We start from the raw sequence: 27,482 nt of genomic DNA on the forward strand, positions 1-27,482 counted from the left end.
AGCAAGCATCATCAAAGAGCCTAAAAGTCCATATTGCATCCCCAGTAGTAATTGTCAGGAAAAATAATGGAGAGGATATGCATTGACTACCACACACTCAACAGCCGTACTGTTCCCGATCAGTAAACTACACCATACATCAGTGAGACTCTAAACTGCCTATCAGGTAGCAAGTGGTTCTTTGTCTTGGATTTGAGGAGTGGCTATTATCAGATAGCCATGAAAGAAGATGACAAAGAAAAAAAATGCTTTTGTCTGCCCTCTAGGATTTTATCAGCTCAAGAGGATGCCACAAGACATCACAGAAGCACCCATGACTTTCCAAGGACTGGTAGAAAAAGCAGTCAGTGATATGAACCTGCTCCAAGTACTTGTCTATTTGGACAATTTAATAATATTTGGAAAGACATTGGAAGAGCATGAAGAGAGACTCCTGAAAGTTCTCAATTAACTCCAAGATTTGAGAAATGCCAGTTCTGTCAAACATGTGGGACACAATGTCAGCTGAGGGTGTCACAGCAGACCCAGCAAAGATCTAAGCTGTCACCAAATGGCCTCAGCCCACCAATCTGAAGACCTTGCAATCCTTTCTGGGGTTCTGTGGGTATTGTTGGTGATTTATCTACAACTATTCATCTGGTGTCCATCCATTGACTGACCTCACCAAAGGATATGCCCCCACCCAGCATGGGAGAAAACTGAAAAAAGGTACAAAGTGATGTCTACTTTGATGAAAAAGACCTGTTTGGAGCCAGGTGGGACTAATCATGCAGTGAAGCATTCAAAAACAAACAAACAAACAAACAAACAAATTAAAACATTGCCTCACAAATGCCCCAGTTCTGGCCTTTGCTGACCCTAACAAACCATATGTGTTGCATGTGGATGCCAGTTTGGGTGGACTTGGCACCATTCTATATCAAGAACATCCAGAAGGACTGCAGCCAATTGCATTCACCAGTCAGAAATTAAGCTCTTCAGAAAAGAGTTATCCCATTCATCAGTTGGAATTCCTGTCCCTCAAGTGGACAGTTGTCAAAAAATTCCAAGATTATCTCTATGGAGCCTGCTTCACTGTGTGCATCGATAACAATCCACTCACATATGTCTTTCCTTCAGCAAAGCTTAATGGTACAGGACATCGTTGGCTGTTGGATTTGTTAGTGTATGATTTCAATGTTATCTACTGACCTGGCCAGGACAACATTGATGCTGACCTGCTATCAAGACAGGAACCAATGGAAGGAGAGGCTGAGTGGCAAAATATCTCTCAGGATGGTGTTAAGTCTGTATGCCAGCAAGTCAGTGTTCTTGGCTCCTCTGGAGACTCTCCAAAGTATGTGGAACAGCTTGGTGCTCCTCCTGACTGCATTCCTGATGTATGTGTATTTCTAACAGACTTGCAGCTTAACACACTGGGACAAATGTCCAGGCAGGAGTTGATGGCAGCTCAGAGTCAAGATTTGCTGATAGGACCAATAATCCATGCTGTAAAGTGTGGTAAATGGCCAGATGATGTAAAGTCCAATCCAGAGATGATGTCCATGAACAGAGAAATAAGTAAATTGGTCATGAGAAATGGGCTACTCCACTGTGTCAGTACAACTCACACAGGAGAGAAAACTCACCAGCTGATTCTACCTGCTGAATTCAGGACAGCAGTACTAAAGTCTATGCATGATGACTTGGTTCAATTAAGAGCAGAGAGGACTAATGACATGCTCAGAGGTAGGTTCTTCTGGCAAAAATATGGCTGCTGATATTGATTATGTCCAAAGCTGTGGTGAGTGCATTGCGAGTCCATGCCAAAGAACTGCCTCATTGCACCAGATCATAAACATTGGACCAATGGATCTTGTCTGTGTTGACTTCCTTTCCATGGAACCTGATTAAAAGGGAATAAGTAAAGTGTTGGTAATCACTGACCATTTTACAAGTTATGCCAAGCTTTTCCTATCAAAAACCAAAAGCTTTCACAGTTGCCAATATCTTGGTGGACAAGTATTTTGTTCTTTATGCTTTGCCAGCATGAATCCATTCCAATCAAGGAAGAGACTCTGAGTCTCAACTCAAAGAACTATTGAAGGTGTTGGGCATAGGAAAATCACATACTACTCCTTGTTATTTACAAGGTGACCCCCAGCCAGAATGATTTAATCGGACTTTGTTGTCAGTGCTAGGCACACTGAATGAAGAAAAGAAATGGCAATGAAGCCACCATGTCATACATCTTGTGCATGCCAACAACAGCATCAAATGTGATGCCACGAGATATTCTCCATATTTTTTGATGTTCAGAAGAGAAACAAAACTTCCAGTGGATGTGTGCTTTGGGACTGGCCCAGATGAAAAGGGAGAATGCCAGCACTCCTCTTATGTTGCCAAGTTGAAAGAGGACCTGCAAAAGGCTTACAGGATGGCAGCAGATGTGTCCAACAAAACACACTTGTGCAACAAAAAGGCATATGACAAAAGATTTGGGTTTCAGAACCTAGAGGCTGGTGACCGAGTATTGCTGAAAAATCTTGGATTGAAAAGGAAACACAAGCTTGAGAACCAGTGGTGTGATATTCATTATGTTATGGTGGATAAGATACCAAACTTGCCTGTGTACAAGGTGAAACCACGGAGTGGGAAAGGCAAGTTGAAAACATTGCATGGAGATAATCTCTTGCCAATAGGAGATTTTGTGTGGCTTCCAGTACTGGATAACATGAAGGATGTGCAAACCAGACCAGCAGCTCAGGCGAGTGGTCTCAAAAGGCCTAAGAGAACTATAACAGACCACCCAAGCCCAATGGAGTACGAAACATCAACTGAGTCTTCTGACCTTGCGTGTAATTGGCCAAAGAGGTCACATAGAACCTACACTATATTGCTAAAAGTATTTGCTCACCCATCCAAATTATCGGAATCAGATGTTCCAATCATTTCCATGGCCACAGGTGTATAAAATCAAGCACCTAGGCATGTAGACTGTTTTTACAGTTTGGAGCTGGCCCCTTCCTCTTCCAACATGACTGTGCACCAGGTCATAAAGACATGGATGACAGAGTCTGGTGTGGATGAACTTGACTGGCCTGCACAGAGTCCTGACCTCAACCCGATAGAACACCTTTGGGATGAATTAGACTGAGAGCCAGGCCTTCTTGTCCAACATCAGTGTGTGACCTCACAAATGCGCTTCTGGAAGAATGGTCAAAAATTCCCATAAACACACTCCTAAACCTTGTGGACAGCCTTCCCAGAAGAGTTGAAGCTGTTCTAGCTGCAAAGGGTGGACCGACGTCATATTGAACCCTATGGATTAGGAATGGGATGTCACTTAAGCCCATATGTGAGTCAAGGCAGGTGAGCGAATACTTTTGGCAATATAGTGTATCTGGAGAAGATTATTCAAAGAAAGAATGAGACAAATGTGGATGGGCCAGAGCAGACAGAAGTCGGCATTCCATAATATGACAGTTCTCCGGAGACAGAGAACCTGCTTATGGAGGAATATGATTCTGAAACCATTACTGACTGATTCAGAGCCTAAGTCTGTCTCAAGTGAAGAGAAAAAAAAAGACACCATCTGAGCAGTTCTAACATGAAAGTAACTCCAAAGCAAGCTAGATCTAAAAGATCAGTGAAACCAGTTGTGAGGCTTACTTATGATGAGTTAGGTAAAGCTAGCAATCAACCTCTCACTATTGTACACAGAGGTGTTACCATAAAGACTGAGAAAAGTTAGTCAGACTGTGTAGACTACTCCCTTCACATTGTTGAGTTTTGAAAGTTCAGTTCATCAGGTCTTATGGGGACAAGAGACATTTGAGTGGAAGATGGTGTCACTAGGTTAAAAATATATAATGTAATAAAAGTACATTATTAAAAGTACAAAACACACAAAAACCTGGTTATAAATTTAATACATTTGAAGTTCTTCATACTCATATAATGTATGTAGCCTCAAAAAATAAGTCTACCCAGTTAATTCCATTGCTTATTATTTACAGGCCCCTGGGGCCATATTCTGAGTTTCTTTCTGAATTTGCAGATTTTATCTCAGATCTGGTTATTTCGTTAGACAAAGCTTTAGTTGTTGGAGATTTTAATATTCACTTCGATAACCCAGAAGACCCTTTGAAAACAGCGTTTGTGTCCATCTTAGACTCAGTCGGGATTAAGCAGAATGTCATAGGACCGACCCATAATGGTGGTCACACCCTTGATCTAATACTAACATTCAGATTAAACGTAGACAATATAGTCACACTTCCACAGTCTGAAGTTATCTCAGATCATTATCTCATCTCATTCAAACTATGTCTGAGTAATAATATATGCACCTCACCACGCTATTGTATTAAATGTACATTCATGTCAACTACTGCACAGGGCTTTATAAATGATCTCCCAGAGTTATCAACTTTGATTGGGTCACTGTCAGCCCCTGCAGAACTTGATCAGGCAACTGAATGCTTAGAGTCAACATTCCGCCATACCTTAGATAATGTAGCTCCTCTAAAAAGGAAAATGGTCAGAAACAAAAAATTAGCACCCTGGTATAATGATGACACTCGCACATTAAAACAGACCACTTGAAAATTGGAACGTAAATGGCGTCAAACAAAATTGGTAGTGTTCAAATTAGCGTGGAAGGAGAGCTTCCTGAAGTATAGAAAAGCTCTTAGTGCTGCGAGATCAACATATCTCTCCTCCCTAATAGAAGATAACAAAAATAATCCTAGATACCTATTTAATACTGTAGCAAAATTAACCAGGAATAAGTTCACTATAGACACATGCACACCTGCAGTATGTAGTAGCAGTGACTTCATGAATTTTTTTAATGACAAAATTGAGAATATCCGACAAAAAATTCAAACTACTAATTTAAGGTCAGACAATGAAAGTGACCCTGTAGTTAACAATATAACTGTATCAGATCAGCAATTAGAATGTTTTACTCCCCTTATAGAAACTGAATTACTTTCATTAATCTCTGCATCAAAAGCCTCAACTTGCGTACTAGATCCCTTACCTACACGTCTATTCAAACAGATAATGCCTGAAGTATCATATTACTTCATATTACTGAAGTAATTGAACCGCTTCTAAAAATAATAAATTCTTCTCTTATGATTGGCTATGTACCCAAATCCTTTAAACTAGCAGTTATCAAACACCTGATTAAAAAACCTGACCTTGATCCCTGTCAGCTGTCCAATTATCGGCCAATATCAAACCTCCCCTTTATCTCCAAGATCCTTGAAAAAGCTGTGGCACAGCAGTTATGCTCATATTTACATAGGAATAAAATCCATGAAATGTATCAGTCAGGATTTAGACCTCATCATAGCACAGAGACAGCACTGGTTAAAGTAGTAAACGACCTACTGTTGGCGTCTGATCAGGACTGTGTCTCGCTGCTTGACCTTAGTGCAGCATTTGATACCATTGATCATTCCATTCTTCTGGATAGACTAGAAAATGTTGTGGGAGTTAAGGGAATGGCCCTCTCCTGGCCCAGGTCTTATTTAATTGATTGCTATCAGTATGTTGATATAAATGGTGATATTTCTAGATGTACCAAGGTAAAGTTTGGTGTTCCACAAGGTTCTGTCTTGGGTCCACTGCTTTTTTCTCTATATATGTTACCTCTAGGTGATATTATTCATAAACATTGTATTAGTTTCCACTGTTATGCTGATGACACACAGTTGTATGTCTCTGCAAAACCTGAGGAGAGACACCAGCTTTATAGAATTGAGGAATGTGTAAAGGACATTAGACACTGGATGCTTATTAATTTCCTTCTGCTTAACTCTGACAAGACTCAAGTACTTGTACTAGGACCACATACAGCTAGAAGTACATTTTCTGATTACACAGTGACTCTGGATGGCCTTTCTGTTTCTTCACGTGCAGCAGTAAAAGACCTCGGAGTGATTATTGACCCCAGTCTTTTATTCGAAACTCACATTGATAACATCACCCGGATAGCTTTCTTTCATCTCAGAAATATTGCAAAGATAAGAAATTTAATGTCATTACATGATGCGGAAAAACTAGTCCATGCTTTCATTACCTCCAGGTTGGATTATTGTAATGCCTTACTGTCTGGATGTTCCAATAAGTGCATAAACAAGCTCCAGTTAGTTCAAAATGCAGCAGCAAGAGTCCTTACTAGAACTAGAAAATATGACCCCATCACGCCTGTCTTATCCACACTGCATTGGCTCCCAATCAAATTTCGTATTGATTAAAAAATACTACTATTGACCTTTAAAGCACTGAATGGTCTCGCACCACAGTACCTGAGTGAACTTCTGCTCCTCTATGACCCGCCACGCCTACTTAGATCAAACGGTGCAGGCTATCTGCTGGTACCTCATATAGTGAAGGCTACATCAGGAGGCGGAGCCTTTTCTTACAAAGCCCCACAGTTATGGAACAGCCTTCCAAGTAGTGTTCAGGAATCAGTCACAGTCTCAGTGTTTAAGTCTCAGCTGAAAACATATCTGTTTAGTCAAGCCTTTTGTTAATGGTGTTTATGAGGTAAAGGTGTAGATCTGGAGGGTCCTCAGACAGAGTGTTTTGGTAAACTGGGATGTATGGATGCTGTCAGTCCCCACTCGCTTGCTCACTCAAGTTTGTTGACAGTGTAGTGGCTGGCTGCTTTATGTCCCGGGGCTCCCTCATGCCTGTGTTACCTTCTGGCTCTCTCCTTTTAGTTATGCTGTCATAGTTAGTTGCCGGAGTCCCTGCTTGTACTCGGTGCAATATGTATACTGTTCCTACTTATTCAGGTGACATTGGGCATACCTAACCACCTGCGTTTTCTTTCCCTCCCCCCCACCCCAAATCTGTCCCTCTGAGTTACATGGAGTCAACAGGAAATCTTTTGGTGGAGAGGGTGGAGACCTCGACTGGCTATTGTAGCCTGCAGGGAATCGGCCATCAGACATTCTGTCGCATGTCCCAGACCCGGTGAAATGTAACTGAATTGTCTTGGCCAGCCCTAAGGGTCCCATCTGCATCTCATCATTGATGAGGAGTGTGCTCCCATCACCCAATCAAGCATCCAGCCAGAGCAGGTCATGATATTTTTTAACCATATTAACATGCCATTGTGTGTTATGCCTGATGTCAAGACTCTTGTCTCTGCGAGCCTACCACACAGATTTAATACTTGTGTCATTTTTAGGGCATACCTAACAACCTGTGTTTTCTCCCCCCCCCCCCCCCCCATCTGTCCCTCTGAGTTACATGTCGGTCCCGGGATAGAGATGCTGACCTCTTCTACTCCTCGGACCTGCCTGATCCATCCTGGTGGCATGTGTCTGGTTGGAATCTCATCGCATCGCTCCTGTGGAGGACGGCCCCATGAGGACAGTTGAGGGTTATACCTGGAGGATGCTCTGGACTCTTACAGTAATGCTTTTATGGCTGAGGACTACAGTTGGGTGCTCCGGTTTCCCCCACAGTCCAAAGACATGCAGGTTAGGTTAACTGGTGACTCTAAATTGACCGTAGGTGTGAATGTGAGTGTGAATGGTTGTCGGTGTCTATGTGTCAGCCCTGTGATGACCTGGCGACTTGTCCAGGGTGTACCCCGCCTTTCACCCGTAGTCAGCTGGGATAGGCTCCAGCTTGCCTGCAACCCTGTAGAACAGGATAAAGCAGCTAGAGATAATGAGATGAGATGAATGAGGACTACAGTTGACTTGCTAACTTTAGGACTGCAGTTGTCATGAACAGTTTTGCACTCAATTTTCTATCAATGAAGAGTTATAACATCAACGAAACTGTCTTCATGTTAAAACTGTTAATGTTATAGTCATGCTGTCTGTTGTTGCCCAAATGAGGATGGGTTCCCTTTTGAGTCTGGTTCCTCTCGAGGTTTCTTCCTTGTGTCGTCTGGGGGAGTTTTTCCTTGCCACCGTCGCCACAGGCTTGCTCATTGGGGATAGATTAGGGACAAAATTAGCTCATGTTTTAAGTCGTTCAAATTCTGTAAAGCTGCTTTGCGACAATGTTTATTGTTAAAAGCATTATACAAATAAACTTGACTTAAAAGCAATGTAAAGTAAAATGTATTTGATATTATATAAAATTAGTTCATGAAAAGTTGAAAGGGTACAGTGTAATGAATAAGATTTACAGTGGTGCTTGAAAGTTTGTGAGCTCTTTATAATTTTCTATATTTCTGCACAAATATGACAAGTTCTAAAAGTAGATAAAGAGAACCCAGTTAAACAAATGAGACAAAAATATTATACTTGGTCATTTATTTATTGAGGAAATGATCCAACAGTACATATCTGTGAGTGGCAAAAGTATGTGAACCTCTTGGATTAGCAGTTAATTTGAAGGTGAAATTAGAGTCAGGTGTTTTCAATCAGTGGGATGACAATCAGGTGTGAGTGGTCACCCTATTTTATTTAAAGAACAGGGATCTATCAAAGTCTGATCTTCACAACACATGTTTGTGGAAGTGTATCATGGCATGAACAAAGGAGATTTCTGAGGACCTCAGAAAAAGCGTTGTTGATGCTCATCAGGCTGGAAAAGGTTACAAAACCACCAGTAAAGAGTTTGAACTCTACTAATCCACAGTCAGACAGATTGTGTACAAATTGAGGAAATTGAAGACCATTGTTACCCTCCCCAGGAGCAGTCGACCAACAAAAATCACTCCAAGAATGGTTTGGAATGGTCTGTGAGGTCACAAACGACCCCAGTATAACTTTTAAGCATTTGAAGGCCTCTCTCACATTGCCTAATGTTCATGATTCCACCATCAGAAGACAGAACAACAATGGTGTGCATGGCAGGGTTGCAAGGAGAAAGCCACTGCTCTCCAAAAAGAACATTGCTGCTTGACTGCAGTTTGCTAAAAATCACATGGACAAGCCAGAAGGCTATTGGAAAAATTTTTTGTAGACAGATGAGACCAAAATAGAACTTTTTGGTTTAAATGAGAAACATTATGTTTCCATCCATCCATTATTTGTAGCTGCTTATCCTGTACAGGGTCACAGACAAGCTGGAGCCTATCCCAGCTGACTATGGGAGAGAGGAAGGGTACACCGTGGACAAGTAGCCAAGTCATCGCAGGGCTAACACATACAGATAAACAACCATTCACACCTACGGTCAATTTAGAGCCACCATTTAGCCTAACCTGCATGTCTTTGGACTGTGGGGGAAGCACTCAGAGGAAATCCACGCAGACACAGGGATAACATGCAAACTCCACACAGAAAGGCCCTTGTCGGCCACTGGACTCAAACCCAGGATGTTCTTGCTGTGAGGCTCCAGTGCAAACCACTATGCCACCGTGCCACCCTAGCATTATGTTTGGAGAAAGGAAAACACTGCATTCCAGCATAAGAACCTTATCCCATCTATGAAACATGGTGGTGGTAGTATCATGGTTTGGGCCTGTTTTGCTGCATCTGGGCTAGTATGGCTTGCCATCATGGATGGAACAATGAATTCTGAATTATACCAACAAATTCTAAAGGAAAATGTCAGGACATCTGTCCATGAACTGAGGCTACATCCACATGACAACGGCAGTGAGATTTAAAAAAAATATATCGCGTCCACATGGGCAACGGATCAGTAAAATATCAGGTACATATGGCAACGCAACGCTTGCTGAAAATGATGCAATACACATGCCACACCTCTAGGTGCGCTGTAAGATGGTCCCATCGGAGACACAGAACAATAGAAGAAGTAAGGATGCATGCGCATAAACTATTATGCGCGAGACTTCATATTAGCCACAAAGTCAGAAAAATCTGTTCGTAAAATTACGTTATAATGACCAAATACAATGAAAAGTATTTTTCCAGTCTCACCTGTGAAAGGTAATCCCATGTGATCTCGTTTGGACGGTAAACCTGTTGGTACAGTTAAACGCAGCACATGAATGAGGCATCTTTATTCTCCGCTTTGCCCCATCCAATATGGCGGCGAGGATGACGTATGATTCTACGTGGAAGGCGGCGTCTTTAATGGTCCAGAATAAATTGAATGCTACACATTGATGGATTAATTTGTTCTTCTACGCCCTTTTTGAGGAATGTATTGTCGGACTTAAACCAACATCTGAAGAGGTGAGATCGCTCCTTTTTTTCCCTATTTTTGCTGGCGGGATTGACTCTGCCCTAAGGGCAGAGTCTCTCTCTCTCACTTTGCACCATTACACAATAAATATTCACAGTGAAAATATTTTGTAAGCGCGTTTCATGAACCAAGTTATAGGATTTGTTGACAACTCGCATCAAGTTTGTTACACTTCTACCCGGCGTGAAGCACATGTGGTTGTGACGTCATCGTAAACAAATCCGTTCTACTCATCCAGATGACTTCGCAACGGCGCCGTTGCCAGATCTTTCCAGTCTGGAACCCGTTCTCAAAAGATTTCGTTTTGGGGCATCCAAAACGCCGGTGCCGTGTGGACACCAGGCCGAAACAATAAACAATTTTATCAGATTCACCTGAATCCATTCCCATGTGGACAGGGCCTGAATCTCAAGAGAAGGTGGGTCATGCAGCAAGACAACGACCCTAAGCACACAAGTCGTTCTACCAAAGAATGGTTAAAGAAGAATAAAGTGAATGTTTTGGAATGGCCAAGTCAAAGTCCTGACCTTAATCCAATGGAAATGTTGTGGAAGGATCTGAAGCGAGCAGTTCATGTGAGGAAACCCACCAACATCCCAGAGTTGAAGCTGTTCTGTACGGAGGAACGGGCTAAAATTCCTCCAAGCCGGTGTGCAGGACTGATCAACAGTTACCGCAAACGTTTAGTTGCAGTTATTGCTGCACAAGGGGGTCACACCAGATACTGAAAGCAAAGGTTCACATACTTTTGCCACTCACAGACATGTAATATTGGATCATTTTCCTCAATAAATAAATGACCAAGTATAATATGTTTGTCTCATTTGTTTAACTGGGTTCTCTTTATCTACTTTTAGGACTTGTATGAAAATCTGATGTTTTTTGGTCATATTTATACAAAAATATAAAAAATTCTCAAGTGTTCACAAACTTTCAAGCACCACTGTAACTGCAGGAAGAGTTTCTTTACAGGCATGTAAATGGTACAAAAAAACATGAAACAAGGGCAGGGTCATAAAGTAGGCAAAAGTCGTATGAGGCGCAAACAGAGTACCAGAGGCAATCACAAATCAGAGTCAAGGTAAACGGAAAATAGTTTTGATAGCCAGAGAAGCACAAAACACTATAAGGGTTGGTACATGTGAGATACTGGGTACAATGTGTGCATTTTGCAAAATCTGTGTGCTGGCGGAGTCCTTATCAGCACGTGCCATGATTGCACTTTGATCAGGAACAGGTGCAGAGTAATTAGTCTTTGCGGCGCACACTGCATGTTCAGAGTGCAAACGTGTGTGGACATGACACAGCCACTTAACATTAAATTCAAAGGAGGAAAAATGAGATCTTGGTGAGGGACCAACAGTTTATTGCTGCTATAATTGCTAACTTACTTCATGGATGCTCTGCATTACATGAAACTATTAATGCATAAAACCTGTCATAAAAGTGTGATTTAAAAAAAAAAAAATGTCTCATCTCCTCTAGCCGCTTTATCCTGATCTACAGGGTCGCAGGCAAGAATGGTAAAAAAGAATGTAAAAGGAATAAAACACTTCAGGAAGGTAAATTTCTCTCTCTCTGTAATGTTTCAGGTAAAACCATATTTGCTCCTGTATTTAAAAAAAAATTGCTAGGTGCAGAAAATGTTCTCACATTACCAAAACTTGTCCCGAAAAATGATCCCGTTCAGAATGTCACTGGTTTTGATGACAATACATCAACTAAGCTTGCTCTGCTTAGTTTAAACATGAACGCACACCGACACGCCCAACAGGCATAATTTGATACATGCACGCGCACAAACACTTTCCTTCCTCTTTCTGTAACAGGAGACTGGTGTGTGAGCAAGGTGAAGTTTCAGCTCCGTGTCAAGTCAAGTCAACTTTGTCAAATATGCTATACATGCTCGACATACAGCACAGATGAAATATCAGTCCTCTCTGACCCACGGTGCAAATAGGCAATGCAATAAATAAAAATAAAAATAGAATAATTGAAAAAAAAACAGTATAAACACTCTAGATAAGAACTAGACGTAGACTAAACACTCATATATAGAATATATACACACACGTAAATTGGTATAAACAAACAGTCAAGGGCGCTTGAGGTAAAGCAGGTAAACATGAAACAAGCAGAATAAACAATAAACTAGCAGCTGTTAAGGTGAGGTAGTGCGGAATAGTGCAAATGAGCGAGGGAAAGTGAGATGTGCAGTCCCTGAGTTCAGTGTGTTCATGAACGGTGTGTGTGTTGGGGGGGAACTGTGAGGATGACACGTCAGATGCTGAAGGAGGAGCAGGGGGGTGTGCGAGCAGAATCTGTGGCAGGGAGGAGGAGGAGGAGGAGGGGCAGAACAGGGAGGGAGTTGAGCCTCCTGACTGCCTGGTGAAAGAAACTGTTCTTGAGCCTGCTGGTTTTGGCCCGGAGACTCCGCAGTCTACCATACGGTATTTGTTGATGCTACAAAGATGAAGACATGGACTTTCATATGTATCCTCACACTGGTGAGTGTTCATGGTGCTTATCTTCTGATTACTGCAAATCATCTCTTTTTTTTTTTTTTTTTGCCAAGATTCTGGTTGGATTCTGTCATGAAGGTACAGGGTTGTTTTTATTCATGAATCATTTAAAAATGTGCTTAGAATTTAGTATCAATGTTTCTGATGCAGGTTTATGAATTCCATGCCACATTATCATGAACTGTTTTTCTCTGAAAATTTAGAAACGTCACAACGCACATGGTTCATTATAATGCCTCCGGCAAACTCCACTAAGTTGAGAATTTTTAAGCACCATTTTTTCATTCATAATTATCTTTCACACAGTCTCACACTTTGGGTGAGGGATGGGGTCGGTGATTGAACCATTTCTTATGCTCTGTTTACACGGATATCTATGAAGACACATATTTATTTATACAGTCGCACCTCTCATTTACACGTAAACGGAGGTTTCAGTCACTGAAAATGGATATCTTTGAAAACTCCGGGCAAAGTGGAGATTTCTGAAAACTCCGTTTTCATGCCTGCGTGTAAATAGTAGAAAACGGAGTTTTAGGTTTTCCTGACGTCACGATATGCGTCACAGAACAATATTTGCGGCAAGGCAAGAGTGCTCCGAGATGATGCTAAAAATAGTAACACTGCGGTCTGCATGGCCATCTTGGAAGTCACTCGCTCCAGAGCGCTCATAGAGTACACATTCACCGATTCGTTTCCGCGTTAGAGGGCTTAGAAGCTTGGATTTTTTAAGAATTTAGACATCTGAAGTGATGGAGCACTACTGTGAAAGTTTGGATAAGCAGGCACGGGAGCGTTATGCTGAGAAGGTATGTTTCATTGGGAATGTAGATCCATACACTGTTAGTGAGAAGGAATGGAAAGCTGACCCCAGCTTGTTGCCGCATGTGACATACATCGATCTTGTGAACTATCTAGTGTTTCACCCAAGTCCATTTTGTGAACTAAAGCATGTGTACATAAACATTACTAGGCCTAGATCTTAAATGCCATTTGATGCAACAATGCACTGCAGTAGACATAAGCTACCTAATGTGACAAATATATCCATTAATCATTGCTGAAAGTACATAGAAAAGAAAAGTTTGTATCACATTTATTTTCGTAACTATGAAATTCAAGACAATTTAACCTACCGGTCACAAAGTGAAAAGAACAAATCCGGATACAGTCAAGTTGTCCTAAATTTGATCGGTTAATGGCAGCCAGCCACTGTCGTCTCCTCCGCTCGCTTTTCTCCTGTGCTGCAATTCCCTGGTTAGTCACGACTTTAGGGAGTCTGTAGAAGCTTTTGCCACCCTTTTCCCCCCGGCTACTACAGCCAACAATGACACGCGTATTCGGCATTGTCACCCCTTTTTGCTTCGCTGAACAACAACAATGCACTGACACAGTGCGCTTTGACTTCCAATATGGCCGCCGCTGGGTTCGCGCTGACCTCGAAGCACTCTATAGCGCATTTCATACACAGTGGCAGTTCAATGTGCTTTACAGAGGTAAAGGCAAAACAGTAAACAATAGAAAATAAAATTACATAAAATAAAGGGGAAGAAGAGAGAAAAAAATAAGAATTAAACAATAGTAGAAATAAAATGAAGTAAAAGTTCAGTAAAAACAGCAGAATAAAATAGAATAAAAGTTAAGTAAAATTTAAAACATGCAGAGACTATAAAAGTTAAGTAAAGTTTAAAACATGTAAAGATGATGATATTTATCAGTTAGCAGAAAGCATCTGAGAACAGCTTGGTCTTTAACCTAGATTTGAAGCTGCCAACAGCAGGAGCATTTTTGATGTCCTCTGGGAGTTGGTTCCATAGCTGCACTGCATAGTAGCTAAAAGCTGCTTCACCACACTTTGTTTTAACAACAGGTTTTAATAGTAAATTTTGCTGCTGCGATCTGGTAGATCTGATTGGGTTAGGCCGCTGCAACATATCAGAGAGGGAATTGGGCCCTGTACCATTTAGAGATTTGTACACCAGCAGCAATACTTTAAAGTCAATTCTGTAGCTTACTGGAAGCCAGTGAAGGGACCTTAGAATTGGAGTAATGTGCTCTGTTCTTTTTGTTCGTGTGAGAACCCTCGCCGCTGTATTTTGAACCAGCTGAAGTTGTTTGATGGCCTTTTTTGGCAGGCCTGTGAAAAGGCCATTGCAGTAGTCAACCCTACTAGAGATGAAAGCACGTATAAGTTTTTCCAGATCAATATTTTGGTTTGATGGTCTCATGGATGCAACACGGGTGGTCGTCCTTTTTACATATTTGCAAACACTTTTGGTTTGTTTGCATTTGCAAATAGGACTACAACTGCTTTATTTCGCGGTTTTTCAGGCACTTTTCCTCCCACCAAGACAAAGGCTTGCTGCTTACCAATGTCGCCGCCACCGCCGTCATGTCATTTGTATTTTCACGATTCTGATAGGCTAATATGGCTTTATGCTTCTCCTTATACTGCCACCGATATGTTTGGCATGCTCATAATAGCGCTTGGCCGCGTATCTATGCGGATCCGTGTAAATGCAGATATTTTGGAGAACTGTCTGGTGTAATCGTGGATATTTTTGAAAATGGAGAGGTGGGGTTATGTTTCTATACATACCCAGGTACGTGTAAACTAAGCATTAGCACCACATCAAATATACATACATACATACATACATACATACATTATAAATAAATACAGTATCTTGCAAAAGTATTCATCCTCCTTTGTGTCACATTACAAGCTGGAACAAAAATGTATTTTTGGGGGGTTAGCACCATTTAATTTATACAACATGCCTACCTTTTTAAAGGTGAAAATCATTGTTTTATTGTGACACAAACAATAATTAAGATGGAAAAAAAAAAAACAGAAATCTAGTGTGTGCATAAGCCCCCCAAGCCAATACATTGTAGAGCCACCTTTTGCTGCAATTACAGCTGCAAGTGTCTTGGGGTATGTCTCTTTTAGCTTAGCACATCTAGCCACTGGGATTTTTGTCCATTCCTCAAGGCAAAACTGCTCCAACTCCTTCAAGTTAGATGGGTTGTGTTGGTGTACAGCAATCTTCAAGTTATGGCACAGACTATCAATTAGATTGCGGTCTGGGCTTTGATTAGACCAAGACATTTAAATTTTTCCCTTTAAACCACTCCAGTATAGATAGTTTACACATGACGTCACAAAGTTGGGGATTCCCTAGTGGCGGCCATCTTGCGGGTCAAGCTTACCATACGGGTGACTGAGCACACATTGTAATGCATGAGTACAAAGTCTTCAAAAGAACCCAAGCAGGCTATTTAAAACTAGCAATGGTGCACACCTGTTGTATTCACGGCTGTCGTAATAGGTCAGATGATGAAGTCAAGCGGAGCTTTTATGGAATTCCCACTGTACGGGAGCACGAAGGCGAGCAAACAAAGAAACTCAGCATACAAAGGAGAAATCTATGGCTTGCGAGAATCAACCGCAAGGATTATCAGCCTTCCAAACACAGCAAAGTCTGCGCCGATCATTTTATAAGTGGTAAGTTGTTTAAATAATCAATCAGTTGTGTTTAAGTTTTTGTTTTTGGAAACCAAAACATCATGTGAACAATCTCTGGAGAATGCCTAACTGGAACCGCTGAGTGTACGTTTACATTGTAATGTACACTTAATATCGCTCGTTTGTCACGTTTCTGTTTGAAACTTGTCACTTCACTCACGCAAGGGTCATTTTTGAAAAACATTTTAGGTCTATTCTGTATGATTTGATTTGTGTTTGGGATGCAAACAGCGCGCCTTTTGGCGGATGCTGCCTGAATCACACAGATCCGTTTTTTTTTTTAGGGGGGGGCGTTGGAATGTCTGATTATAATTTCAAAGTAAATTCTGTATTAAAATTACTAAATAAGCAAATCCGTTACAGTCCATGAAACAGGAAGTATAAGGATGAGAAAAAAACATTTTAAATCGGAAACCTGTGCACATTTGCGCAGCCCGAGCGGTGTGCAGGACTGCGCAAATGTGCGCAGCTTTCCGATTTAAACTGTTTTTTTCTCATCCTTATACTTCCTGTTTCATCGACTGTAACGGATTTGCTTATTTAGTAATTTTAATACAGAATTTATTTTGAAATTATAATCAGACACTCCAACGCCCCCCCAAAAAAAATCGGATCTGCGCGATTCAGCCGTGAAAAAGGTGGCATCTGCCAGAAGGTGCGCTGTAGAATATATAAAGTTGTATATATCAGACAGCCTTTAAAGTTTGATGAAGTCAGTTTCAGGCTTTGGAGCAGGCTTTGGCAGTTTCAGGCTTTGGCAGCCCTGCATAGTCACTTGAAAATGCATCTTTGTTCACTTCGTAGGGGTCAATTCCCCCAATCAAGGCCAGTTTGGCTGCATACCGTTGTCGTGAGATGTCGTCTAATGTATCTATATACTTCTGTTTGCTTGATTTTGCCGACATTGATCTTTATTTTAGAAAACTGACTATATAACTTCATAAATTCGTCCGAGATAACGTAGCCGGTAATGGCGATGGTCCGTTTTGTTTGCCCCACAAGATGGCGGCTGGAGAGCGTTCCCCGGAATGCCGTGACATCAGTGAAAACTATCTATAACTTTAGCAGTATGTTTCAGGTCATTGTTCTGCTGGAACATGAACCTTCGTCCCAGTCTCAAACCTCTGGCTGACTCAAACAGGTTTTCCTCCAGAATTGTATTTAATGCCATCCATCTTTCCTTCAGTCCTGACCAGCTTTCATGTCCCTGCAGATGAAAAACATCCCCACAGCATGATGCTGCCACCACCATGCTTCACTGTAGGAATGGTGTTCTCAGGGTGTTGGGTTTGTGCCACACATGGCATTTCCCATGATGGCCAAAAAGATCAATTTTAGTCTCATTTGACCAGAGAATCTTCTTCCATGTGTTTGGGGAGTCTGACACATGCTGCTGGGCAAACTCCAGACGTGTCTTCTTAAGCAATGACGTTTTTTCTGGCCACTCTTCCATAAAGTCCCACTCTGTGGAGTGTATGGCTTAAAGTGGTCCTATGGACAGATACTCCCATCTCCGCTGTGGATCTTTGCAGCTCCTTCAGTGTTCTCTTTGGTGTCTTTTTTGCATCTCTGATTAATGCCCTCTTTGCCTGGTCTGTGAGTTTTGGTAGGTGGTGCCTTCTGTTGTCCGGTTTGTAGTTGTGCCATATTCTTTCCATTTTGCTATAATGGATTTAATGGAGCTCTGTGGGATATTCCAAGTTTGGGATATTTTTATTACCCAATCCTGATCTATCCTTCTCCCCAACTTTGTCTCTGACCTGTTTGGTTTTCATGTTGCTTGCTTAGTAGTGTTAGAGTCAGGGTCCTTCCAGAACAGGTTGATTTATACAGACATCATGTGACAGATCATGTGACACTTTGATTGCACACAGGTGGATCTTAATCAACTAATTATGTGACTTGTGAAGTGAATTGGTTGGACCAGCTCTTATTTAGGGGTTTCATACAAAAGGGGATGAATACCAATGCACACTCCAGATTTCTGTTTTTTTTTTTAATCTTAATTATTGTTTGTGTCACAATTAAAAAAAAAAATCACCTTTAAAGTGATAGGCATATTGTGTAAATCAAATAGTGCTAACCCCCCAAAAATCCATTTTATTTCCAGCTTGTAATGCTACAAAACAGGACAAACACCAAAGGGGGTGAATACTTTTCCCAAACAGTGTGTGTATGTATAGACAGGTGCTGGTCATATAATTAGAATATCATGAAAAAGTTGATTTATTTCAGTAATTCCATACAAAAAGTGAAAGTTGTATATTATATTCCTTCATTACACACAGACTGATATATTTCAAGTGTTTATTTCTTTTAATTTTGATAAGTGACAACTAATGAAAACCCCAAATTCAGTATCTCAGAAAATTAGAATATTGTGAAAAGGTTCAATATTGAAGACACCTGGTGCCACACTCTAATCAGCTAATTAACTTAAAACACCTGCAAAGGCCTTTAAATGGTCTCTCAGTCTCGTTCTGTAGGCGACACAATCATGGGGAAGACTGCTGACTCGACAGTTGTCCAAAAGACGACCATTGACACCTTGCACAAGGAGGGCAAGACACAAAAGGTCATTGCTAAAGAAGCTGGCTGTTCACAGAGCTCTGTGTCCAAGCACATTAATAGAGAGGCGAAGGGAAGGAAAAGATGTGGTAGAAAAAAGTGTACAAGCAATAGGGATAACCGCACCCTGGAGAGGATTGTGAAACAAAACCCATTCAAAAATGTGGGTGAGATTCACAAAGAGTGGACTGCAGCTGGAGTCAGTGCTTCAAGAACCACCACGCACAGACGTATGCAAGACACGGGTTTCAGCTGTCGCATTCCTTGTGTCAAGCCACTCTTGAACAAGAGACGGCATCAGAAGCGTCTCACCTGGGCTAAAGACAAAAAGGACTGGACTGCTGCTGAGTCGTCCAAAGTTAGGTTCTCTGATGAAAGTAAATTTTGCATTTCCTTTGGAAATCAAGGTCCAAGAGTCTGGAGGAAGAGAGGAGAGGCACAGAATCCATGTTGCTTGATGTCCAGTGTAAAGTTTCCACAGTCAGTGATGGTTTGGGGTGCCATGTCATCTGCTGGTGTTGGTCCACTGTGTTTTCTGAGGTCCAAGGTCAACGCAGCTGTCTACCAGGAAGTTTTAGAGCACCTCATGCTTCCTGCTCCTGACCAACTTTATGGAGATGCAGATTTCATTTTCCAACAGGACTTGGCACCTGCACACAGTGCCAAAGCTACCAGTACCTGGTTTAAGGACCATGGTATCCCTGTTCTTAATTGGCCAGCAAACTCGCCTGACCTTAACCCCATAGAAAATCTATGGGGTATTGTGCAGAGGAAGATGCGATACGCCAGACCCAACAATGCAGAAGAGCTGAAGGCCACTATCAGAGCAACCTGGGCTCTCATAACACCTGAGCAGTGCCACAGACAGATCGACTCCATGCCACGCCACATTGCTGCAGTAATTCAGGCAAAAGGAGCCCCAACTAAGTATTGAGTGCTGTACATGCTCATACTTTTCAGTTGGCCAGCATTTCTAAAAATCCTTTTTTTGTATTGGTCTTAAGTAATATTCTAATTTTCTGAGATACTGAATTTGGGATTTTCATTAGTTGTCAGGTATAATCATCAAAATGAAAAGAAATAAACATTTGAAATATATCAGTCTGTGTGTAATGAATGAATATAATATACAAGTTTCACTTTTTGAATGGAATTACTGAAATAAATCAACTTTTTCATGATATTCTAATTATATGACCAGCACCTGTATTTGTGTATACACACACACACACACAGAGTATATGTGTGTTTGTGTGTAGACACACACGAGTGACATTTTTTCCTAGTAAAATACTCATGCCTATGTACAACCCCGATTCCAAAAAAGTTGGGACAAAGTACAAATTGTAAATAAAAACAGAATGCAATAATTTACAAATCTCAAAAACTGATATTGTATTCACAATAGAACATAGACAACATATCAAATGTCGAAAGTGAGACATTTTGAAATTTCATGCCAAATATTGGCTCATTTGAAATTTCATGACAGAAACACATCTCAAAAAAGTTGGGACAGGGGCAATAAGAGGCTGGAAAAGTTAAAGGTACAAAAAAGGAACAGCTGGAGGACCAAATTGCAACTCATTAGGTCAATTGGCAATAGGTCATTAACATGACTGAGTATAAAAAGAGCATCTTGGAGTGGCAGCGGCTCTCAGAAGTAAAGATGGGAAGAGGATCACCAATCCCCTTAATTCTGCGCCGACAAATAGTGGAGCAATATCAGAAAGGAGTTCGACAGTGTAAAATTGCAAAGAGTTTGAACATATCATCATCTACAGTGCATAATATCATCAAAAGATTCAGAGAATCTGGAAGAATCTCTGTGCGTAAGGGTCAAGGCTGGAAAACCATACTGGGTGCCCGTGATCTTCGGGCCCTTAGACGGCACTGCATCACATACAGGCATGCTTCTGTATTGGAAATCACAAAATGGGCTCAGGAATATTTCCAGAGAACATTATCTGTGAACACAATTCACCGTGCCATCCGCCGTTGCCAGCTAAAACTCTTATAGTTCAAAGAAGAAGCCGTATCTAAACACGATCCAGAAGCGCAGACGTCTTCTCTGGGCCAAGGCTCATTTAAAATGGACTGTGGCAAAGTGGAAAACTGTTCTGTGGTCAGACGAATCAAAATTTGAAGTTCTTTATGGAAATCAGGGACGCCGTGTCATTCGGACTAAAGAGGAGAAGGACGACCCAAGTTGTTTTCAGCGCTCAGTTCAGAAGCCTGCATCTCTGATGGTATGGGGTTGCATTAGTGCATGTGGCATGGGCAGCTTACACATCTGGAAAGACACCATCAATGCTGAAAGGTATATCCAGCTTCTAGAGCAGGAGTCACCAAACTTTTTTCTCTGGGGGCCACATTGTTGTTCCTGACTGTGATGGGGGGCCGGGGTCGGGTCAGCTATATAACATATAATTGTATGACCCAGACAAATATGACCACCAGCAGGCCTCATTGTGTAGTAGAGATTACTAGCCTAGCACAGCCATCCCCACTACTATATCAACACTTGATTACTGGCACATATTTGTTTATCTTTACTAGTGGTTTGCAAAAGTAGTCATTGAGTCTTCACACTTTGTTTTAATTTGAAATACCACAGATATTCAATTTATTTATTTTCTAATAAAAATATCAAAGCTGTCAAGGTAAGAAACATCTGCCTAGTTGAGGTGATTGACACTGGCAAAGGTGAGTGGAAAATTATAAATTGTAGGTAGGCCTGTTGATATTATTAATAATAATTGTGTGCAGCACTTAATAAAGGTCAAATAAATAGGCCTATAAAATAAATACATTTTAAAAAACAGTGAAATTATAATAATATGAGCAATAGATCAATAGGTCACAGCAGTTGTGCTGTGTCCTGCACGTCATTGCTCTCATCCATGGCCAAAGCAAAAAACTCGAATTCTGATGCTCTCATATTCAGCTGGTCATACACGTTGTCCCCCAAATCTTCGGTTCGCCTGGTCATAGTAGGTGCGGAGAGACTCACCGCATTGAGCGCATCCTTCTTGTCGGGACACACCTCCTCGGCCACAGCAAGCATGCATACTTTAACAAAGTCCCCATCAGTAAACGGCTTTCCATGGGTAGCTAGTAGGTGAGCTACCTTATAGCTAGCTCAGACAGCAGCCTGGTTGATCTGGGTTTGGTGAAGGAATACATTCTGTTGTGCAGCCAGTCCGCATTTCATCCTCCGAATCCTCTCTTCTCTTGTTTGCCCTCGCAAACTAGCATACTCTTTGTGGCAGGTTTCGTAGTGATGACGCAGATTATATTCTTTGAAAACCGACACACTTTCTTTACATACAAGACAAACTGCACGGTCCTTACACTGAACGAAAAAATAATCGGTGGTCCACTGTTCTTTTAAAAACTCTGCACTCTCTGTCAGCTTTTCGCTGACCGCTAGCCATTTTGCTGTCCTGAACACTGACAGTTCTCTGCGCGTGCGCTGCCTGTCACTGCTTGATCGCGAGCATATGACACAAATTCGGAAAATATGAGTAGTTCATTTTATAACTAAATATCAATTTTAATTGATAAAATCAGCAAAATACAAGATGCAGACATGTTGTTATTATTTGCCAAAAAGCAATTAAAAAAAATAGGCCATGACCACTTTTGGGGATTGCCTCATAGGGCCGGTTCAAGTGGTGGGGGGCAGAGGGGCTGGGGGGGCCGGTCAAAGGGGGGTGGTGGCAGGCCAGAGTCGGCCCACGGGCCATAGTTTGATGACCCCTGTTCTAGAGCAACATATGCTCCCATCCAGATGACATCTCTTTCAGGGAAGACCTTGCATTTTCCAACATGACAATGCCAAACCACATACTGCATCAATTACAGCATCATGGCTGCGTAGAAGAAGGGTCCGGGTACTGAACTGGCCAGCCTGCAGTCCAGATCTTTCACCCATAGAAAACATTTGGCGCATCATAAAACGGAAGATACGACAAAAAAGACCTAAGACAGTTGAGCAACTAGAATCCTACATTAGACAAGAATGGGTTAACATTCCTATCCCTAAACTTGAGCAACTTGTCTCCTCAGTCCCCAGACGTTTACAGACTGTTGTAAAGAGAAAAGGGGATGTCTCACAGTGGGAAACATGGCCTTGTCCCAACTTTTTTGAGGTGTGTTGTCATGAAATTTAAAATCACCTAATTTTTCTCTTTAAATGATACATTTTCTCAGTTTAAAACATTTGATATGCCATCTATGTTCTATTCTGAATAAAATATGAAATTTTGAAACTTCCACATCATTGCATTCCGTTTTTATTTACAATTTGTTCTTTGTCCCAACTTTTTTGGAATCGGGGTTGTAGTATACGGAGGATATTTCACAGTTGTGCAAAGATATGAAGTTTCTCTTCAGGTGGTGAATGGATATCACAAGTTTCATGAGTATATTCACAAAGAAAAAGAACCCTAATTTACCAAAACAATTCATTGATTTCCTCACGAGTGACAGAGATTTATGTCACAATTTTGGTTCTCCAAAATTGCTACATCTGTCCTGGATGTAGCTCATATGAAAAATATGAGTGGTGTATTTCCCAGTAAAACACTTATGTAAATAATTCTTTTAAAGAATTTAAAATATGAAATATTTTGTATTTGTTTCTCTTTAAACTTTTTTTTTTTTAATTTACCACTTAATTCCATGATTTCTCTTGTTGATTTGGTTTATCTGACTTGATGTTCCCCCTCCCCCGTGTTTTTGGCTAGGTCTCATTGTAGTGATTAAAACCAGAGACAGACAATGGTAAATGAGAAAATGTTACTTCACCTGTGATTCTTTTGCTGCAGTATTTTTGCTCCAAATGGTCAAAATGTCATACCCATTACAATTGTAGATTTTCTAGGGTTAGGTTTAGTTGATGAAAGTGCAAGTCTGAAAGGTTTGATTTTTGGATATCTTGTCCTATTGTTAGTCTGTGCATATTCAGTAAAACATCTCTTATTGGTTATATGACTATGTACCTCATTTTATTTATTTATTTATTTATTTATTTCAAGTTCTGTGCTTTTTGTGACCACAACTCTGCCCAAACTTGAAAACTGCCTGATCAACCATTGAAGGATGCAATGGACAAGTTAATTCTTCTTATTCCTTGATTTTTATTTTCTTAAAGAGGGTTTTAGTTTCAGTGGACATCATCAGATGATGAAATTGGATAGTATTGAATAAGTTGATAACCTTCAGGGTAAACAACAAAAAAAAGTATTTGTCTCAAAATGAATGAAATAAACATTTTCCCTCAAACAAAGTCATTCAAATTAAGGCCTCAAGTCAGTTAATGGTTAAAGTAACAATAGACAAACTTAAAGTATCATATTACTATTAAATTAAGAAATTTTCAACAATTCAAATACATTCTCAACAAAGTAAATTTTTCAACAATAAGTTTAAATTAGCATAAATTTTCCAATTTAAACCACGTTTACTTAAAATTAACAAACAGTCATGATGAAGCGTGACCTCATCGCATCTTCCACATTTTAAGTTTTTTTTTTTTCCTATCAGTTGCGTCTTGAGGTTGATCTGGAGTTGTGGTCATTCCATATTTCCAGGAGCAGGTGAAAGGCTAACTGGGCTTTGTCCATACATTTCCTACCATGCTTTCCCAGTGGGTGCACAGGTGAATATGGTCCCTCTAAAACCACTTGCTGAGGGTTTGGGTTCCACCACTATCTTGTGCGTGGTCCCCCCGTTGATTTGGAGTGCCTTGTGAGTGCTCATGAGAAATGAATTGAAATCTGACACAACACCTCCCACTTGACCTCCTGGTTCTTCAACCCAAGGAGGTCACACCAGTTGCATAATGTACTGGATTCACGTGTTCCATTTTCAATCTTGTTGCTGCTCTTCAACTGGAAGCAGGACAACTATCCATCTGACATCCCTGTGAAGAACTGTTGCAGGTATTTTGGTTGATGGCACCCCATGTGAAGACTCCATTACCTCCCAGATTGTGCAAAGCCCAGTTCACAGTGCGGACAGCAGCTTCAGTGGCTCCATTCCTGTGAGGAGAGTCTGCTGGATGGATTTTCCAGCTCCATTCTGTGCCGTGTTTGGAGGCTTCATTTTCAAGCTTTGACTTTTCCAGTTGGTCCAGAAACATGTAGAGCTCTTTGAGGGCAGGTCTGGCTCCAACAAAGTTCTTTCCAGGATCCGACCACAGTTTCCGTGGACGCCCTCTCAGTGCTGTGAACCACTGGTAGGCTAACAAGAAGCCTTCAGCTGACTGGTCACTGACGAGGTCTGTGTGCATAGCTCTGGATGCCATGCAGCAGAAGACAATTCCCCACACTTTGAGCTTCACCTTCTCTCTCACCTCATCCTTCACTTCATAAAGTCCAAATAAGTCCACTGTTGTGTACTCGAATGGATTGGCTGGTGTTATTCTTTCAGGTGAAAGCTCACTCATGATCTGCTGGCATCTTCTGGCCTTCACTTTTCTGCATGGCACACAGTTATCAACAATCTTTTTTGAGCTAGTCTCCAGCCTCTTACCACCCAGGCTTTCCTTCTCATCCAGAGGAGTGTACCTGCAATTTCTTCATTATTTGTGTTGTGGGCTTCTTGAGCTAGAAGAGTAGATATCCATGATGTGCAAGGTCAGATCAGGACTGCAGTTTTTTCTTCATTAAAGATTTGGAACCTTCCTCCACAGAGCAAAAGTCCGGTGTTTTCATCCCTTACCACAGCAAGTCTGTTGAGTGTGGTGTCTGGAAAGGTTACCTCCTCCTGAGCCACAAGGAAGAGGTCCCTGAGCGCATCTTCACACTCTCTGATAGTAAGTGCAGCTTCTTTGGCTCTGGACCTGATCTTTTGGGCTGAAGGAATTCTCTCCCCCTTTGGCTTACTTGTGGTTGAGGTTCTGGCCAGCACTTTTCTCCACTTTGTGGCAGCTCTCCACACTCAGGCAATGACTCTGGTCAGCTTGGTTAAACTACTGAATCTGCTGATGTCAAGGATTTTTTCTTACTGCAGAACCAGCAGGTGGTCTCCGGACTTGGATTTGGTGTTGTTCTCCACTAAGGCCGCTTTGCAAGTCCTTGCTTTGGTCAGTCTTGGCTGGAGCAGAGGTTGGAAACATTTTCACCTGTGCTCGGGTCAGTGCTGCTGTGAAACATTTCCTTTGGAGCTTGTTTATACCTCCTTTGGCCTGTGCAGCAATGTCTTTATCTGACTTTGTCGGCCATTCTTCCACAGGTCGTTTCAGAAACTCTGGTCCATTTTGCCACACAGAGCCCTCTCTGAGGTCTTCTGGGTTGCTCCTCCTTGTTATGAGGTCAGCAATGTTTTGCTCACCTGGAATCCACCTCCAGTCTTCAATAGATGTGGGCTTCTGGATCTCTCCAACTCTGTTTGCGAAAAAGGTCTGGAACCCACAGCTCTCGCTTTGGATTGCTCCCAGCATAGTTTGACTGTCCAACAGATGGAGCCAACATTCAACTTGCATTCGACTGTGCTTCTCAATGTATTTTCTGAGTCTTGCAGCGTAGACAGCACCACAGACCTCAGCCTTCACTGGTTCTCCCTTTTGGTCAAGTGGTGTGAGCTTTGCTTTGGACTCGACCAGCTGGACCAGGATCCCTTGTTCGGTCTTCCATCTGAAGTATGCAACAGATCCATAGCTCTGGTCACTTCCATCAGAGAATGTTATCCCCCAGGGTCCGCCAATCCTTTTGACTGGTGTGAGGCTTCTGTGGAAGGTTATTTGGTTTAGCCATGTACAGTTAGGTCCATAAATATTTGGACAGAGACATTTTTTCTAATTTTGGTTCTGTACATTACCACAATGAATTTTGAACAAAACAATTCAGATGCAGTTGAAGTTCAGACTTTTAGCTTTAATTCAGTGGGTTGAACAAAATGATTGCATAAAAATGTGAGGAACTAAAGCATTTATTTAAATACAATCCCTTCATTTCAGGGGCTCAAAAGTAATTGGACAAATTAAATAATTGTAAATAAAATGTTCATTTCTAATACTTGGTTAAACCCTTTATTGGCAATGACTGCCTGAAGTCTTGAACTCATGGACATCACCAGACGCTGTCTTTCCTCCTTTTTAATGCTCTGCCAGGCCTTTACTGCAGCGGTTTTCAGTTGCTGTTTGTTTGTGGGCCTTTCTGTCTGAAGTTTAGTCTTTAACAAGTGAAATGCATGCTCAATTGGGTTGAGATCAGGTGACTGACTTAGCCATTCAAGAATATTCCACTTCTTTGCTTTAATAAACTCCTGGGTTGCTTTGGCTTTATGTTTTGGGTCATTGTCCATCTGTATTATGAAAGGCTGACCAATCAGTTTGGCTGCATTTGGCTGGATTTGAGCACACAGTATGTCTCTGAATACCTCAGAATTCATCCGGCTGCTTCTGTCCTGTGTCACATCATTAATAAACACTAGTGACCCAGTGCCACTGGCAGCCATGCATGCCCAAGCCATCACACTGCCTCCGCCGTGTTTTACAGATGATGTGGTATGCTTTGGATCATGAGCTGTGCCATGCCTTCACCATACTTTTTTCTTTCCATCATTCTGATAGAGGTTGATCTTGGTTTCATCTGTCCAAAGAATGTTCTTCCAGAACTGTGCTGGCTTTTTTAGATGTTTTTTTATCAAAGTCCAATCTAGCCTTTTTATTCTTGAGGCTTATGAGTGGCTTGCACCGTGCAGTGAACCCTCTGTATTTACTTTCATGT

General features: G+C 41.4%; 1 protein-coding gene across 2 annotated transcripts in view; it reads left to right on the top strand.

Annotated features, from left to right (window-relative positions):
- The first annotated feature begins 12,477 nt into the window (after positions 1-12,477).
- The window catches only part of LOC132897209 (cadherin-4-like), a 99,400-nt gene continuing 84,395 nt past the window's right edge, over positions 12,478-27,482 (top strand). Inside the window, exon 1 of one of the 2 annotated variants that reach the window (XM_060938681.1) lies at positions 12,478-12,632. In XM_060938681.1, the coding sequence (XP_060794664.1) occupies positions 12,597-12,632 (36 nt within the window). In that variant the 5' untranslated portion in view covers positions 12,478-12,596. Of the gene's footprint in view, positions 12,633-12,704; positions 12,726-27,482 lie in introns of those variants that run through there. The other variant, XM_060938682.1, reaches the window with a different exon arrangement.

Source organism: Neoarius graeffei, chromosome 13 (genome assembly GCF_027579695.1).
Source record: "Neoarius graeffei isolate fNeoGra1 chromosome 13, fNeoGra1.pri, whole genome shotgun sequence".
NCBI lineage: Eukaryota > Metazoa > Chordata > Actinopteri > Siluriformes > Ariidae > Neoarius > Neoarius graeffei.